We start from the raw sequence: 18,649 nt of genomic DNA, 5'->3' as shown, positions 1-18,649 counted from the left end.
TCACATCTTACTAACCCTTCATCAGTGGGGTCTTCGGGGCCCACTCCCGATTTTTATCCGCCAGTTCCTGATCCATCGGTCATTCAGAGTTCGAGTTGGTACTGCTTTTAGTTCTCCACGGACCCAGGAGACGGGCATCCCACAGGGTTCTGTCTTGAGTGTCCTTCTTTTCCTCATTGCTATCGATGGACTTGTGGCCTCTGTCGGTCCCTTGGTCGCCCCTGCCCTGTATGTGGATGATTTCTGCATTTGGGTTAGTTCCTCCTCGATGGCATCTGCAGAACGGCAGCTCCAGGTGGCTATACGGCGTGCCTCTGCATGGACCCTCTCCCACGGGTTTCAATTCTCTCCTTTAAAATCGCGGGTGGTCCACTTCTGTCGCCGTACTACGGTCCACCCTGATCCAGAGCTCTATCTCGCTGCACAAAGATTGCCTGTGGTTCCACAGTTTCGTTTCCTAGGTCTTCTTTTCGACAACAAGCTCACTTGGCTGTCCCATATCAGACTCCTGAAGGTAGGATGTTTCCGTAAACTCAATGTCCTTCGCTTCCTTGCCCACTCCTCCTGGGGTGCGGACCGTTCCCTCCTCCTCCGTCTTTATCATGCTCTAGTTCTGTCACGTTTGGACTATGGTTGTCAAGTTTATGGTTCAGCTGCTCCTTCCACGCTGCACGTGCTGGATCCAGTCCACCATCGTGGTATCCGTTTGGCCACCGGTGCCTTCCCTACTAGCCCTGTTGATAGTCTCCTGGTTGAAGCTGGGATCCCCCCCTTTCTGTTCGGCGGTCCCAGCTTCTGGTGTCTTATGCCCTTACTATCCGTTCTTCTCCCGCTCATCCTTCCTATTCTATCCTATTCCCAGACCATGGACGTCGCCCGCCTGACTCCCGCCCTCGGGCGGGTTTACCGGTTGGGCTGCGCCTTGCGTCTCTTACCCGTGATTTTCGGCTTCCTTCTTTGTCCTGTCTTCCTCGCTCCCTCCCCTCCACCCCTCCTTGGTTAGTTCCTCGGCCTCGAATTCGGATGGATCTCCGCCGCGGTCCGAAAGATTCCATCCCCCCGGTGGTGTTCCGTTCCTTTTTCCGCCAAATTTTATGGGAGTTTCGGGATGCTGTTGTTTTTTACACTGATGGCTCTAAATCTGCTGATCATGTTGGGTATGCCTTCACGTCCTTTGTTGGAACGGAAAATCATCTACTGCCACCCTCATGTGGGGTGTTTACTGCGGAATTGATGGCAATTTCCCGGGCCCTTACCTTTATTAAACAATCCCAACACAACCGCGTTTTGTTATGTACGGACTCGATGAGTGGCCTTCTTGCTATTGACCGGTATTTTTCGCGCCATCCCTTGGTCTCTGCCATCCATGACCATCTCGCTGATCTTCACCGTGCTGCTTGTTCCATTGACTTCCTATGGGTCCCGGGCCATGTGGGTATCCCGGGTAATGAGCTCGCTGATCGTTTGGCTGGGGGAGTAGTTACTTACCCCCCGTTTTCTGTAACCCCTCCTGCAGCGGATTTACGGCTTCACATCAAATCCCACTTTGCACAGTCATGGGCCAATTCTTGGGAGGCTACTCCACTGTCTAATAAACTTCGTGCCATTAAGGTGAATACAGGCCCATGGTGTTCTTCCTTTGGCCTCTCCCGCAAGGACTCGACCACACTGTGTCGTCTCCGCATTGGCCATACCAGGCTGACCCATGGTTTCCTTTTGCGTGATGAGCCACCCCCGCTATGTGGTTGTGGAGCCTTCCAGTCAGTGGCCCACATTTTGGTTGAATGCCCCCTTCTTTTGGCTCTGCGTGCTAAGTACAGACTCCCCCACACTTTACCTTTGATGTTGGCTGACGATTCCCGGATGGTCTCTCTGGTTCTAGGTTTCCTCCGGGAGAGTGGTTTTTATTCTCAGTTTTAAAGTTTTTAATCTCCCTCTGGTGTTTGGGCAGGGCGGTGAGTGTTTGGGTGTCTCCCACTGTAGGCAGTGTTCAGAGATTCCCGATTCACCTCCCTGACCGGAATCCTCTTTTCTTTCCCTTTTACTCTGTTTTTACCCCTTCTTTTTAAGGCTTGGTTAGTTTTTCTATTCCCATACGTACTTTCTGCATTATAGCAGTTGTACCTTTTAAGTCACAGGTGGTCTTGCCTATGCTGTTTCAGCATAGTGTTGGGTTCGTTCTCTTGCCAACTTCCCTCATTTGTTTTTACTAATGACAACGTGACTGCCCTTTTACGTTTCCCCTTTATCCGTTTTATTTTTCTGACTATACTGAGATGTCCCGTTAGCAGAATGGAATCTATTTGAATCAAGGGACTGATGACCTTGCTGTTTGGTCCCTTTAACCTCAAACAACCAACCAACTGAATCGACATTCATAGTGTCGATTTGTTTCGGAAGAAGAGAAGCACGCCTGCGTACACCCATGGTTATGTAGCCATCCGGAAAAATTTTCCATGAAGGCACAAGCTTAGGGAGATACAGGGTGTTTAAGAATGTTACATACTTCTAGAGGTTGTAGAGGGAACTGTTTTAAATAGGAACCCACGGCCGGAAACTTCATCCAACGAGGCAACAGAGCGTGAGTTGCGTGCGCCGGTGCTTCTAAATGTGTGTACACACAGTGTGATTCCGTGACATCACAATCTTTCTAAGATGAATAAACGTATCAATTTGAGGCAAGATCCCTGTACCGGAAACGAACCAAAGTTAAAAGCGAAAACCGTTCTGACAGCTCCGACAGTGCAATACATGAACCTGTACTGTTGTTGCTAAGACTAGGTTATGCAACATCTAGAGGTCGTAGTATGGACCAAAACAAGAAAAAAGTTCAATAAACATGGGCTGTAAAATGCATACCTTAAGAACTATGAGCACTTGTTCAATAGATCTTTCACACTAGTGAAGAAAGAGTGCTCATAGCTCCCCAGGTACGCATTTAGCAGTTTTACTAGACATATGTTCTTGTTCAGAAAGATGCGTATCCTACAACCTTAGCAACAACAGTAGCTGTACATACATTCCACTCTAAGGTATCATAATGATTTTTACTTGTAACTTCTGACTCTTTACTTTTCGGTACAGGGACCCTTACCTCAAATTGATACATTTACCCTTCTCCGTCAACCAAATAAGTTTGTAACTCCATCACGGAAACACCCTGTACATATACATTCACAGGAGCCGGTACGTGTAACTTTGACAAGTTTTACTTAGCAACCCACGTCCGGAAATGTCTAAGTTCCTTGTATAACCTCTAGAAGAGTGTAACCTGAATAGTGAAACACCGTGTATGTATTAAGTTACGGCGACTGCTTTTGAAATAATAAACATTTTACTCCTTTCCATGTGACTAGTTTTCATTTGACTGCCGTTGATACAATACATAAAATGGTAATTATTTTCCATTGTATACTAACAAACCTAAAATTGGGCTAATAAGTTTGCGTGCCCATCTTTCACAGCAGCTGTTAAAACCAGTTATTATTGTTTGATGTATCAAGCTAGGTTAAGGAAAGGCAAACTTACGTTTACAGCTTTTGTAGCCTTAGAGATAGCTTTCGACAATGTTGACTGAAATACTACCTTTAAGAATCTGGAGGTGGTAGTGGTAAAATACAGGGAGCGAAAGGCTATTTACAATTTGTACGAAAGCAGATGGCAGTTACTAGAGTAGAGGGGCACGAAAGGGAAGCAGTGGTTAAGAAAGGAGTGAGAGGGGGTTGTAGCCTATCCCCGATGTTATTCCATCTGTATATTGAGAAAGCAGTAAAGGAAACAGATTTAGATTATGGTTTGAAGTCCAGGGAGAAGAAATAAAAATCTTGAAGTTTTCCGATGACATTGCAATTTTCAGACATTGGATTTGGAATAACAGCCGACAGTGTCTTGAAAGGAGGGAATAAGATGAACATCGCCAAAAGCAAAAAGAGGATAATGGAATGTAGTCGAATTAAATCAGTTGACGCTCAGTGCATTGCCGCGCGGGATTAGCCGAGCTGTCTTGGGCGCAACAGTCATGGACTGTGCAGCTGGTCCCGGCGGAGGTTCGAGTCCTCCCTCGGGCGTGGGTGTGTGCGTTTGCCCTTGGAATAATTTAGGTTAAGTAGTGTGTAAGCTTAGGGACTGATGACCTTAGCAGTTAAGTCTCATAAGATTCCACACATTTTTTTTTTATTTTTTTTTTCTCTGTGCATTACATTAGGAAACCAGACACTGAAAGTGGATCAGTTTTGCTATTTGGGCAGCAAAACAACTGATGGTCGAAGTAGGGAGGATAAAATACAGAAAGGCAACAGCAAGAAAAACTTTTCTGAAGAGAAATTTGTTAGCAACGAATATAGACTCGTCAGGAAGTACTTTCTGAAAGTATTTGTAACGAGTTTAGCCATTTATGGAAGTGAAACATGGACGATAATCAGTGTAGACAAGAAGAGACTAGAACCTTTTGAAATATGCTGCTACAGAAGAATGCTGAAGATTAGATGTGTAGATTACTTAACTAATGAGGTACTGAATAGAATTGGGGAGAAGAGAAATTTGTGGTAGAACATGATCCAAAAGAAGGGATCAGTTGGTAGGACATAATCTGAGGCATCAAGGATCACCAATTTAGTACTGGAGGGAAGCGTGGAGAGGAAAAAAATCAGAGGGAGAGACGAATACACGAAGGATATTCAGAAGGATGTAGGTTACAGTAGTTACTCGGAGGTGGAGACAGCATGTTCCGTGCAGAATAACCACTGAAGATGCTTTGTAAATAAAAGCGAAACGCGTCTGGTGTAATTATTTCATTAAATTTGTCAGCTGAAGACGGATAACTAACAGTAACAGAAATTGGACGACTTCTCAACGTAAAAAAAACAAACTACCCTAAGATTACACGGTTGGCCCTAGATTGTTGAAAACATTAATTACCAAATACCACCTAGGAGCAGCTGTACTACGCGACCTTAAACGGACTGAGAACACTAAACCAGTAAGAAAAGCATATGCCAGGCTCAGAACTTCAGGGAGAAACTAAAGTAAATGTAATTCACCTAGGGAAGAAGCGGCTCACGAAACAACTGTTACACCGATTCTTGGGTATTCATCGGTTTGGAACTCTTACCAGGTAAGATCAGTAAAGTTAGGTATGAAACAGCAGTTTTTGTTCACTGATTAGTGACACCGTACGTGAATACGCAGGTCGCCGCCGCGTCCCGCGTCACGGCGGAATGAAGACGTCACCTACCCTGCTGACGCATGGCGTGCCAGCGGCTGTTTGGGTTGTAGCCTCCCTCCCGACAGCTGGCGGTAAGCGCTCGGGCTTCGCGAGCGTAATTCGGAGCCTACAGTCAGTCTAGTCCTGGTGGGCACTGACCAGCTTCGCCCCAGCAGTTCAGATTCAAAGCCGAGAACTGCCGAGAGTGGCTGCAGCTCGCAGGCGAGCTGCTCAGACAGTCCTAGATAGAGGGGGTCGCAGTGCAGCTCTAGATTCGACTAATAACGGGGCTGCGCCAGTCTAACGCACGACAATGGTTTTGGACAGAAGAAAAGTGTTTTTGCGATAGGGAAGCTCCCGTGACATACTCGACTGTAGAGTCTGAGTGCTAAGTTGTAACGGATCACACCAAACTCGAAGTGCTTTAGACATGTTTTTCAAGTGGTGGTTGCTAGTTTTTGGATGGCCAAAATTGGTCATCAGTCTCTCCACACTGGGAATGTAAAGACACATTCATTCGATTTCAAACCAGAGGGGGGGAGAGGGGGCGAGTATCGAGCCAAACTGGCATGACAGCTGTAGGGTGCGTTACAGATAAATTAAGTCGGAATAAGAGGTAACATTTTTTTTCTAATTTGCATTCGATTTATCTCGCCGATCGCCTGTGTAGTGACGTCAGCAATGAAATATTTCTAAAACCGGTTAAGATAGAATATTAAAACAGTAGATGTCTGAGTGGCTGAACCAGCTGTCCATCTAGGGTCAACTGGAGGACCTCCCTGGGGCCAAAAATTTGGCTGAAGACGGTGGTCCACTTCTGCTCGGTAGCCGGCAGAAGTGTCAGGGCTTCAGTTAAAGTATGCAGTCCACTCTGACAGATAAAATGTCAAAACTGATTCAACCCTGAAAATAATCAGGATTCCAGACTGACCTAACCAGCTGCAAAGCTCATCTCGTAGCAGCAACGTTGGTTCCATCAAATGGGATACGGGCAGTCTCTGACGAGGCCTGGCAACTTGATGTATTAAGTTTCTGTGAGTCAGACTGGTGTAATCAATACAGATGCAGCACAGAGTTGTGGGTTCACGGTGAGACTTTTGAAGGGGAGATCACCATACAGCTGTGGACCATTTTAGTCAACAACAGTGACGGGGAACCAGAGCAATGCTTGACACTGGAGATCAAAGAGCGGACCTAAAAATTCTTAGGCAGTAACGGCCCTACACAGAAACCAAAAATCGATTTAGATACACACAGCCATAGTAGCAGGGAAATAAATACTAAATACACAGCACTCTATAATGCGACTCTGTTTTCTGCTCCAAAACAACTACCAGATGAGATGAGTGCAGATGCAGTAGTAGTCTTGCAGTCGAAGGTCACATCCAGTGTGGCGCTTTCTGTGGGCTCTCTAACAGTGATGGAAACCTTGCCCATATTCGCAGCTGCACACCCATGCATACTTTCTCATATCTCATGTGAGTGGCTTGAGGTATTTACTATAAGCTATGGACGAACTTCTGAATGCTTTCTTCAGACTCCATCTATAGTAAGGACAATCTGGTGTCGTCATGAACCTAAACATTGTTTGCAAAATGAGGCGCCGACAGTCACTTGCCATAACGTAAGAGGTGAGCTCAGGGAGGTGAATCAGACCCACAGTTCAGCCACAGTGCTTAATTTGACATGAATCGCGAGCTCTTAACTGTTGTACGAACAGCCATCACCCATACCGCAAACCTCGCCACAAGTGAATCTGGCATGTTGTTAGTTTCGTATCTGATAGCTGCATCGCACTGGATGGTTATTGCACCTCATTCTGTAAACTAAAGTTCACCCCTATTCACTACAAAGAAAGAAACGTCTGTTTGGCCTTAGCAACTATCTTGAACTGGAATGAGTCTATCCACAACCTACCGTTTTGCCTCGGCATTCATTTGAAACGCCACTTAAACAAAACCTTGAACGTTATCACCTTTGAGCCTTGAGCGTCTTACTTGTTATAATGCCAATCGAGGCTAGAGTTGGTTAAACTACTTGTAGGCTAGGGAATGAGCAAAGGAACTTCCGTCTCGAGGGCGAATATTTTAGCCATACCGTTCTCTAATATCAGCACGACTCCAGCACAGTGTTCTTTCGATTATGCATAGCCTTACGAAGAAATGCAGTAGAGAGGATATAATGTTGCTCTAACTCTGACATTAATCTAGTCTTCACCTTTCAGTCAAGTACGCTACTGGCCATTAAAATTGCTACATCACGAAGATGACGTGCTACAGAAGCGAAATTTAACCGACAGGAAGGAGGTGCTGTGATATGCAAATGATTAGCTTTTCAGAGCATTCACACAAGGTTGGCGCCGGCGGCGACACCTAAAACGTGCTGACATGTGGAAAGTTTCCAACAGATTTCTCATACACAAACAGCAGTTGACCAGCGTTGTCTGGAGAAACGTTGTGATGCCTCGTGTAAGGACGCGAAATGCGTACCATCACGTTCCCGACTTTGATAGGCTACAAGCCTATCGCGATTGCGGTTTATCGTATCGCGACATTGCTGCTCACGTTTGTCGAGATCCAATGACTATTAGCAGAATATGGACTCGATGGGTGCAGGAGGGCAATACGGAACGCCGTGCTGGATCACAACGGCCTCGTATCACTAGCAGTCGAGATGACAGGCATCTTATCCGCATGGCTGTAACGTATCGTGCAGCCAAGTCTCGATCCCGGAGTCAAGAGATGGGGACGTTTTCAAGATGACAACCATATGCACGAAACAGTTCGACGACGTTTGCAGCAGCGTGGACTGACAACGTGGCTGCGGTTACCCTTGACGCTGCATCACACACAGGAGCGCCTGCTATCCTGGGTGCACGAATGCAAAACGTCATTTTTCGGATGAATCCAGGTTCTGTTTACAGCATCATGATGGTCGCATCCGCGTTTGGTGACATCGCGGTGAACGCACATTGGCAGCATGTATTCGTCATCGCCATACTGGCGTATCACCCAGCGTGATGGTATGAGGTGCCCTTGGTTACACGTCTCGGTCACCTCTTGTTCGCATTGACTGCACTTTGTACAGTGGACGTCACATTTCAGATGTGTTACGACCCGTGGCTCTACCCTCCATTCTATCCCTGCGAAACCCTACATTTCAGCAGGATAATGCACGACCGCATGTTGCAGGTCCTGTACGGGCCTTTCTGGATACAGAAAATGTAAGACTGCTGCCCTGGCCAGCACATTCTCCAGATCTCTCACCAACTGAAAAGGTCTGGTCAATGGTGGCCGAGCAACTGGCTCGTCACAATACACCACTCACTACTCTTGATGAACTGTGGTATTGTGTTGAAGCTGCATGGGCAGCTGTACCTGTACACGCCATCCAAGCTCTGATTGACTCAATGCCCAGGCGTATCAAGGTCGTTATTATGACAAGTTGTTGTTCTGGGTACTGATTTCTCAGGATCTATGCAGCCCAATTGCGTGAAAATGTAATCACATGTCGGTTCTAGTATAATATTTGTCCAATGAATGCCCGTTTATCTGCATTTCTTCTTGGTGTAGCAATTTTAATGGCCAGTAATGTAGTTGTGGTAGGAGTGTCACAATGTTTTGACTCCATTTTCAGCTGACAGTGTTCCGAAGGCTGGACACGTTGTGGTGGAACAGCAGTCTGCTTCGACAGTAGCAGGCAGCAGGGGTCCCCACGACTGTGACCCGCAGAAAACAGACGGGGAAGGCTCCGCGTGGCGCGCACGCAGGCGGAAACAGTTTTCGCCCAAGAAGCGGGCCCCCCTGGCCGAATACGTTCTGCCGCAGTCCTACGAAGAATGGACTGCTCTGCCAGAAACTAGCAGCGGGAGTCCCCACAAGTCGCCTGACTCTAAGAAAGCAGGGAATGATAGCAGTGTGGGACGCACGCGCAGGCGGAAGCAGCAGCAGCCCAAGAAGTGGGTCTCCCTGGCTAGGCTCAGGCAGCACCAGCACCAACAGCAACACCATGACCAGCATGTGTGCTGTCTGCATGGCCCCGGCTGCTCCTCCCAGGCAGGGGCAGAGTCACAGCTGCCAGGCACTTCCAGCACACTCCCAGGGGACCCCAGAGAGAGGTAAAAACCACTAAGTGTAGCCCAAGTGGACATTTTATTTATTTATTCCTAAGTTACAGGCATTTATCAGAAAAGCTAAAATAGACCATATAAATAAATTTTCTTGAGTAATAATAAATTTATGTACAAACTGTTTGATATTTAATGTTAATCGTTATATTGATATTCTACAATGTTATGGTCTTCAGTGCAGGGACTGCTTTGATGCAATTCTCCGTGCAACTCCGTCCTGTGGAAGCCTCGTCTCCAAGTAACTACATCCTTCGGAATCTTCCTGCATTCACCTCATGGTCTACCTCTACAATTTTAACTTCCACGCTTCCCTCCAACACTAAGTTGGTGATGCCTTGATGCCTCAGTGTCCTACCAGCCGATCTCTTCTAGTCAAGTTGTGCCACAAATTCCTCTTCTCCCCAATTCTATTAAATACTTACTCGTTAGTTATATGATCTACCTATCTAACCTTCAGCATTCTTTTGTAGCGCTGCGTTTCAAAAGCTTCTATTCTCCTCTTGCCCAAACTATTTATCGTCCATGTTTCACTTCCATACATGGCTACACTCCATACAAATACTTTCAGAAAGGACTTCCTGACACTTAAACCTATACGCAATGTTAATAAATTTCTTCTCTTCAGAAAAACTTTCCATTGGTACTCTATTTTATATCCTCCCTATTTCGACCACCAGTTATTTTGCTGCCCAAATAGCAAGACTCATCTACTTTTAGTGTGTCGTTTCCTGATTCCCTCAGCATCACCTGATTTATTAGACTACATTCCATTATCTTCGTTTCGCTTTTGTTGTTAATCTTACTCCCTCTCAAGACACTGTCTATTCTCTTCAACTGATATTCACAATTCTGTTATTTAGAGTCCAAAGTCTGACAAAACTAAAATATCAGCAAACATAAAGGTTTTTATTTCTTCTCTCCGGACGTTAAATCTTTTAGTTTCCTTTGTTGCTTGCTAAGTATAAAGACAGAATAATGTCGGGAATAGGCAACAACACGGTCTCATTTCCTTCCATGCCCCTCTGCTCTGCCATCTGGTTTCAGTACAAATTGCAAATAGCCTTTCGCTCTGTGTTTTTTTACCCCTGCCACTTTCAGTATCTGAAAGAGTATTCCACTCAACATTGTCAAAAGCTTTCTCTAAGTCTGCAAATGCTATAAATGTAGGTTTGCCTTTCCTTATCTTAGAAGATAAAGTCGTAGGGTCAGTATTGCCTCACGTGTTCAAACATTTCTACGGAATGCAAACTAATCTTCCCCGAGGTCGACTTCTATCAGTTTTTCCATTCGTCTATAAAGAATTCGTGTTATTTCGTAACTCTGATTTATTAAATTGATAGTTCGGTAATTCTGACACACTCAGCACCTCCTTTCTTTGGATTTATTATATTCTTTCTGAAGGCTGGTACTATTTAGCCTGTCTCATACATCTTGCTAACCAGACGGTAGAGTTTCGCCATGTCTGGCTCTCCCAAGGCCATCAGTAGCTCTAACGGAATGTTGTCTGCTCCCAGGGCTTTGTTTTGACTTGGGTCTTTGAGTGCTCTGTCAAATTCTCCAAGCAGTATCATATCTCCCATATCATCTTCATCTATGTCCTATTTCCTTAATACTATCCTCAAATACATCGCCCTTGTATGGACCCTCCATATACTTCCGTCTGCTTTCCCTTCTTTGCTAGCGACTGGTTTTCCATATGAGCTCTTGATTTCATACAGGTGATTCTCTTTCCTCCAAAGGTCTCTCTAATTTCCCTGTAGGCGGCATCTGTCTTCCCCTAGTGATATATACATCTTTATCCTTAAATTTGTCCTCTAGCCATTCCTGCTTCAACGTTTTGCACTTCTGTCGTTCTGTTTTGAGACGTTTGTATTCCTTTTCGCCTGCTTCATTTACTGCATTTTTATATTTTCTCCTTTCATCGATTAAATATCTTGTTACCCAGGAATTTCTACTAGCCCTCGTCTTTTTACTCACGTGATTCATTACAGCCTTCAATATTTCGCCTCTCAAAGCTTCCCATTCTTCTTCTACTGCATTCTTTTCCTTTTTCTTGCTTTTTGTTCCCTAATGCTCCCTCGGAAACTCTGTACAACCTGACTTCTTTGTTTATCGAAGTTCCATCTCCTTAAATTCCCGCCTTTCGCACTTTCTTCAGTTTGTCTGCAATTCACAATGAAAATGTTGTTCAGTCCATATCTGCTCATGAAAATGTCTTAAAATTTAAAATCTATTTCCTAAATGTATTATATAACCAATCTGAAACCTTCCGGTGTCTCTAGGTCTCTTCCACGTATACAGCCTTTTCATGATTCTCAAGCGAAGTGTTAGCTATGATTATGTTCTATGCAAAATTCCACTAGGTGATTTCTTCTTAAATTTTACCCACAATCCATATTCACCTACTACATTCCCTTCCATTTTCTCCTACTATCTGTCAGTCTCGCATATTGTTCAATATTAAACTAGTACTGAGAGTTTCGTGATTGTAGTCTTAAAATTACTTGTACCACAAAATTACACAAAAAATCTTAAGCAGTTAACCAGCTACTAATACTACGATGGTTAAATGAAAAGTAATGCCTCCACCTTCGTAAATTGGATTTGGATGGGAATATTTTAATAAATTAAACGCAGAAATAATTCTTAGAATGTGATCTTTAATTACGAATACTCACTTTTCCACATAATCACCAGCCAATTAGATACTTTGCTGCCAACTATGAAAGTTTTCTGAAGCCTGCAACCAGTCTGTTCTCTCAATGTCATCAGAAGCATAACGATGTCCCCGCAGATCGTCTTTCATTATCGGGAACAGATGGAAGTCAGACGGTGCTAAATCTAGACTGTATGGAGGATGCCGTACGGTGGTGAGATTCTCTGAAGTTCTGCTGTGGTGACACGTGAAGTGCGTGGTTTGGCATTGTCATGCTGCAGGAATACATTTACCTTCTCCTTTCGGACCCTTGTTAGCCATCGTTTGAGTTAACAACGTTGTGACGTTACTCTCTGAATTTGTTGTTCCACAATCAAGGAAATAGACACGGATAACACCATCTGCGTCCCAGAACACTGTCACCATGATTTTTCCAGCTGAGGGCTGCGTCTTGAATTTTTTCTGGAGCGGGTCTTCGTGTCGGTATTCCATAGACTGACGTTTCATCTCTGGGTCGTAATTGTGTACCCACGTTTCGTCTATCACAATTCAACGGAGAAAGGCGTCACCTTCGTTCTCGTAATGCGAGAGGAGTTCCTCACAAATTTCAAGTCTGTGCGCTTTCATTTCAGGAGTCAGCACCTGGGGCACCCATCGTTCACAGATCTTCCAATAGCCAAGCAAAGCAATAATGTGACCCACACTTTCTTGTGAAATGCCGATTGTCCTTGCAATTTGTCTGAGTGATTCGACGATCGTCCAGAGTCAATCTGTCAGCATTTTGCTTCTGAAACTCGGTGGTTGCTGTCACAGGAGTTAAGTCTGTCACGCACGTCAGATGTTTCTGCCTCACCATCTTTAAACTTACTCGCCCAACGGCGCACAGTAATCACATCAACCCAATCACCATCAACTGCTTTCATTCTGATGAATCTCCTTTGGCATAACACCTTCTGCTGTCAAGAATGCAATGGCTGCACGTTGCTTAAATCGCATTGACCGACCGTCTGCGCAGGGTTCATACTTTACACTGTATCAAACACAACCGTTCAATGCTAAGGTTTCCCGCCAACTGGGGCTGTAGAGAAGAGGCTACGGAACAAGCCAGTACCTGCTGCATACCAATGCTGCCAACTGTTCAGTTACGAGGGTGGAGGCATTACTTTTCAGTCAACCCTCGTATTGTTATCACTGCAGAATTTGTCCTGTTTATTTTGGTGCCTTTAACGCGTAGATGGTAGTTTCTGCTAGTGAATCCACCCTAATTACCTTTAACAGCCTTTGTCTGCTGAATTCCTTTAGCAGCAACGTTTAACAAGAAATTCCACCCGTCACTGTTACGTCTGCCAGTCCACACTTGCATGCTCAGTTGGACAAACACAATTTAAATTCTCGTAAGACTATTTCATTTGGTGGTTGGCGACCTCAGTTGTCCCCTCTCCATCTGTCTGTGTCGCAATAGGCACAACACAGATTCACACAATTATAGCTTTCGGCCATTAAGGCCTTTGTCAGCAAAACACACACACACACACACACACACACACACACACACACACACACACACACCAATATATACACACTCACACAAAAGCAAGTTGCGCACACGTCTGCAGTCTGAGCTATCGCGACTCCGCATCTCCGCTATATGGTGGGTGGCCACTTTCCTTCTCTGGTATTTTTACATTCCATTCTGGATTTTCCATTGTTAGATTATCCTGTTAATCACTGCCTCTGAAATTCCGTGTGTAGCCGAGGAAACGCTTGCCTTCACGTTCTGCAGCTGTTACTGGAGCAAAAGAGGATAACTTCTACTCGTATCACGAAAAAGCACGTAAACTACTTTCCTTTTACTAACACCTATTGCCTTGAATAGGTGTACAGGTCTTTAGGGTGACTCCTGAATTAGAGCATAATTATTCATACTAAATACGCCTCGATAGCCCAACAAGACAGTAAAGATTACCGTATATCGATTTGTCACAAAACCATCTTGTCTTTCGTTCTCAGTTTTGGGCTGCGTGGCTGCTTTTTATGGTCAAGCCACCGCCAAGCCGCGACGCCAAAACATAAAAGGCTCCGCCCACAACAGGTGACTGTCGCCTCACCTTGTTTTTAATGTCTGCACGTACGAACACACCCCTACGCACACTGCTCCGCGACTTACTCCATATTTAATAATATTGTCACGATCATCTTTTGTAATACACAAAGATCGTGAAATGTCGTTTGCTCAAACGGCATGTAACACTTCAATGGCAGCACGCTAACGTGTTTGAATGCCTCGAAGTTTCTGTTGGTCTTGCTGGATACTGCGGCTGCAGTATTGTCAAAGTTGAGCAAGGTCGACCCGCTCCTTAATGGTGCTTTGGGATCCACCATCCTTATCTCTGACAGCCATTAGCCAGCGCGTCTTCGCTGTGTGTGCAGTCTCATAGTGTATTCTCGTGTACCAACGCTGCTGCAGGTGCAGTTATTCATCTCTTTCGCTTTTGCATAGATTCGTAGCATTAGGACCACGGCCAAGTCAGGTAATGTATCAAACAATTTGACACGTTAAGCAATCTTTAGTCTCTCCCCGATGTTAGGGGAAAAATTCGTATGTTCTGCCTATGCCGGAAGTCTCATTCTTTTGCTACAGTTGTAATATGCGAACTCTTTCGTATTGGCCTCAAATCTATGCATCCTCACTTTAGATTTCATTTCTTTAACCGGTAAAAGGTTCCCCTTTTCCTAATTTCAAAGTCCATTGGATATATTCCTAGAATTACTAACAAGGAACCATTTAGCGTAGCGCAGTAAGTGCCCGTTAATCGTAGCACTCATTGGTGAACTCTTCTCACTGGTGAGACAAACTTCACTAGCTGCAGTCTGTCAACCCAAATTCTCGTACAGTGCTGCAAGACTGATCCCAGTATAGGTAGGTGGTATGCTCTTGTTTTCTGGGGAAACCGAAATTGCCTTTTTGCCGTGGCTACAATTTTATTAATCAGGTTTGCACCTTTTCTGCACGCTTCCTCTATATGATGTGCGAAGTTAAGACGTTAGTTCAGAACAACTCCTTGGTATCTCCTTACTGTGCATCTCTTAAACACTAAATCATTTAATTTTACGGTTTCTTGCGAGGTTCCCTTTCAGCAACAGCTAAGTTACTTTGTGAGTTTAACACTTAAAGAGCAGCCCTCAAATGCGTGAGGCGCCGCATTACATCGATCTTCTATAATTCTTTATAAGTCACCATATACAACGTACAGAACGTCATCTGCGAATGCTACCTTCCGTTTACGTTACTACAGTCAATTGTGTAGTATAGGCTCCAACGCCACATCCTAAAACTGGACCTCACACTGATCCATCAGACAGCCTTCTGTTACTGTCTTCATTACTTTCTTTCCTCGGTGTATCAAAACAGTATGTCGCCCTTGGCAATGATTTCTCAGGAAGTCGTACAGCGCTTCTGGACACTCACTTCCTGTTACCAAAGAGACGGCTAACATTGGTTATCCAGTGTGCCAGCAGTATCGACCATCGCTAGAGCGTATGTAGAATGAGTACCTGTCGCTTGCGAAATAGCCTTATTAATTGGTTCTTCAGTTGACTTGCCTCTTCTACACCCATAATGGCGAGCGCTCATCCGGTGTAGAGGTCTACAATCTTGTATTATAGTTTTTCAAATACCTTGCCAACACCGCCAAGACAGAGTGGTCGGCAGAATTTGGCCACCATAGGATCATCTCGCTCTTTCACGGTTCAGAAACCCTTCCTTGCAAAACTGACTCGTCTTACAATTCACACAAATAATTAATTGGTCACATAGGGCCCGTATTAGCTCGGCAGGGATCCCATATGGCCCTGGAAATTTTTTCTTTGTCTTAGTCATTTGCCCAATTTCTTCTTGTGCGAAGGGGTACATAAAATTGTTTCTATAGTCTCCCTGTAATATTTTTCGTAACCTGTGCTGATCTGTCCCGCCTTCTCCATCGCAAGGAAGTAGTGATTCCATTAGCAGAGCAGCTGACTGTTCCCAACTTTGCTACCGCCCCATCATTCTTTTTGACCCTGGGCAAGACTTCTGGTGACCGAATTTTCTCGCATTGTATCGGTTTCTATGTTAACTCCTACGAGTTGCTTCTACTTTGAGAATAATCTGAGTATTTCAAACTGAGGATACAGATTCAACGTGCAGAACTACTAATGGTGTTTTATACCATTACGTACTAGGCAACTGATGTGTCGGCGAGATACCGTTAGGCGGGATGGAAGTTTGTCACCACTGGGAGACGGATCAGTGCACAACTCCACTTTCTCTTCAACTCTCGACGAACACTGTATGGAGGACACCGTTCGAAGAGATTTACTGTGCGTAATTTTGACACTGAATTTACATTATTTAAACTCAAAAGAACTAGTTTACAAATTTAACGACAGTAACAATGTCAGTTTGCTAATAAACTCCAAAAGAATACACACAAAAATCCCAGTAAATTTGTAAACGTTACTGGAGCAGGCTATAATTATCTTCAATCATAAATGAAAAGCCAAATAAATTCGCACTTAGTCATGTGTTCCATAATGTCGTACTGAATGTAATGTTTCCATAGTTGGTCAGCTATCAAATTAAAAGTTCCCACAAATAGCGTACCTTTCACCAGTAGTGAACATACACGCCTGTTATGATTGGTAGTCAGTCGGAATTTAATGGCAGACCCTTAACTTGCGCGAGATATATCAATCATAACAGGCGTGTTTGTTCGCTACTGGTGAAAGGTACGCTATTTGTGGGAACTTTCGACAGCTGACCAACTATATATACATGATAAATCACCATGTTTAAAAAAGACCTCTGCAAAAACATTTTAGGGAAAGCAGATACTAAAGTCTCAAAGCAAGAAAAAAATTAAATTTGGAGCTGTTTAAAATGCTTTTCCTTTCGAAGCGATAGTGTTTTCCGTTGCAGCGCACCTGTCCGTAGTTTGTGTGTTGTGGCGTATTTGGCGGCTCACTGGTGCTGGTGGCGTAATTATTGTAGCTCCACAAGTTGTGCAATTGCCATGGATACGTGCTCTGTGTATGATTCTCAGGAAAATATCATCCTACATCTACTTTACTCTGCTAGGCACAATAGTGCCTTTAAGAGGGTTCAATGAACCACCTTCATGCTGTCTCTCTACCGTTCCACTCTCGAACGGCACGCGGGAAAGACGAGCACTTAAATTTTTCTATGCGAACCTCTATGTAGGTGGGTGCCAACAGAAGGTTTTCGCAATCGGAAAACTGGTGATTGAAATTTCATGAGAAGATCCTGCAGCAACGAAAAACGCTTTTGTTTTAATGATTGCCACTCCAATTCACGTATCATGTCTGTGACACTATCTCCCCTATTTTCCAATAATACAAAACGAGCTGCCCTTGTTTGTACTTTTTCGATGTCATCAGTCAGTCCCACCTGATGCGGATCCCACACCGCACAGCAATACTCCAGAATAGGGCGGACAAGCGTGGTGTAAGCAGTCTAGTAGACCTGTTGCACCTTCTAAGTGTTCTGCCAATGAATCGCAGTCTTCGATTTGCTCTACCCACAATATTATCTATGTAATCGTTCCAATTTAGGTTGTTTGTAATTGTAATCCCTAAGTATTTAGCTGAATTTACAGCCTTCAGATTTGTGACTTATCGCGTAATCGAAATTTAGCTGATTTCTTTTAGTACTCATGTGAATAACTTCACACTTTTCCTTATTCAGGGTCAATTGCCTCTTTTCGCACCGCACCTTATCTAAACCATTTTGCAAGTCGTTTTGATCATCTGGTGAATTTACAAGACTGTAAATGACATCTGCAAATTATCTAAGACGGCAACTCAGATTGTCTCCTGTGTCGTTAATATAGTTAAGGAGCGATAGAGAGCCTATAACACTTCCTTGGGGAACGCCGGATATTACTTCTGTTTTATTCGATGACTTTCCGTTTGTTACTGCGAACGGTGACCTTTCTGGCTGGAAATGAATCCAGTCGCACAACTGAGGCGATATTCCATAGGCACGCAGTTTGGTTAGAAGACGCTTGTGAGGAACTGTCGAAAGCCTTCTGGAAATCTAAAACTATGGAGTCAGATATCTCCTGTCGATAGCAATTATTACTTCATGAGTATAAAGAGCTAGTTGTTTCACAAGAACGATATTTTCTGAATCCGTGCTGACTGTGTCAACAAATAGTATTCTTCGAGGTACTTCATAATGTTCGAATACAGTATATGTTCCAAAACCCTACTGAAAGTCGACGTTAGTGATATGGACCTGTAATTCAACAGATTATTGCTACTTCCCTTTTTGGGTATTGGTGTGACTTGAGCAATTTCCCAGTCTTTAGGTACGTATCTTTCTGTGAGCGAGCGGTTGTATTTACGTAACTTCTAAATGTGGAGCTATTGTATCGGCAGACTCTGAGAGGAACCTGACTAGTATACAATCTGGACCGAAGGCCTTGCTTTTATTAAGTGATTTTAGCTGCTTTGTTACATCGAGGATATCTACTTCTATGTTTCTCATCTTGGCATTTGTTCTTGATTGGGATTCAGGAATATTTTCATTTGGTGAAGGAGTTTCGGAAAACCGTGTTTAGTATCTCTGTTTTAGTGGCACTGTCATCAGTGACTAAAGTTC

At 44.2% G+C, this 18,649-nt stretch overlaps 1 protein-coding gene across 1 annotated transcript in view; it reads left to right on the top strand.

Annotated features, from left to right (window-relative positions):
* Positions 1 to 18,649, top strand: part of LOC124620296 (serine/arginine repetitive matrix protein 1-like) — a 92,646-nt gene that overhangs the window by 27,753 nt on the left and 46,244 nt on the right. Inside the window, exon 3 of the mRNA XM_047146968.1 lies at positions 8,840 to 9,320. Within this exon, the coding sequence (XP_047002924.1) occupies positions 8,840 to 9,320 (481 nt within the window). The remainder of the gene's footprint in view (positions 1 to 8,839; positions 9,321 to 18,649) is intronic.

The sequence above is a fragment of the Schistocerca americana genome, chromosome 6 (assembly GCF_021461395.2).
Source record: "Schistocerca americana isolate TAMUIC-IGC-003095 chromosome 6, iqSchAmer2.1, whole genome shotgun sequence".
In the NCBI taxonomy this organism is placed as follows: Eukaryota; Metazoa; Arthropoda; class Insecta; order Orthoptera; family Acrididae; genus Schistocerca; species Schistocerca americana.
Note: the sequence above shows the minus strand (reverse complement) of the source record. Positions and strands in the feature narration are given on the sequence as shown.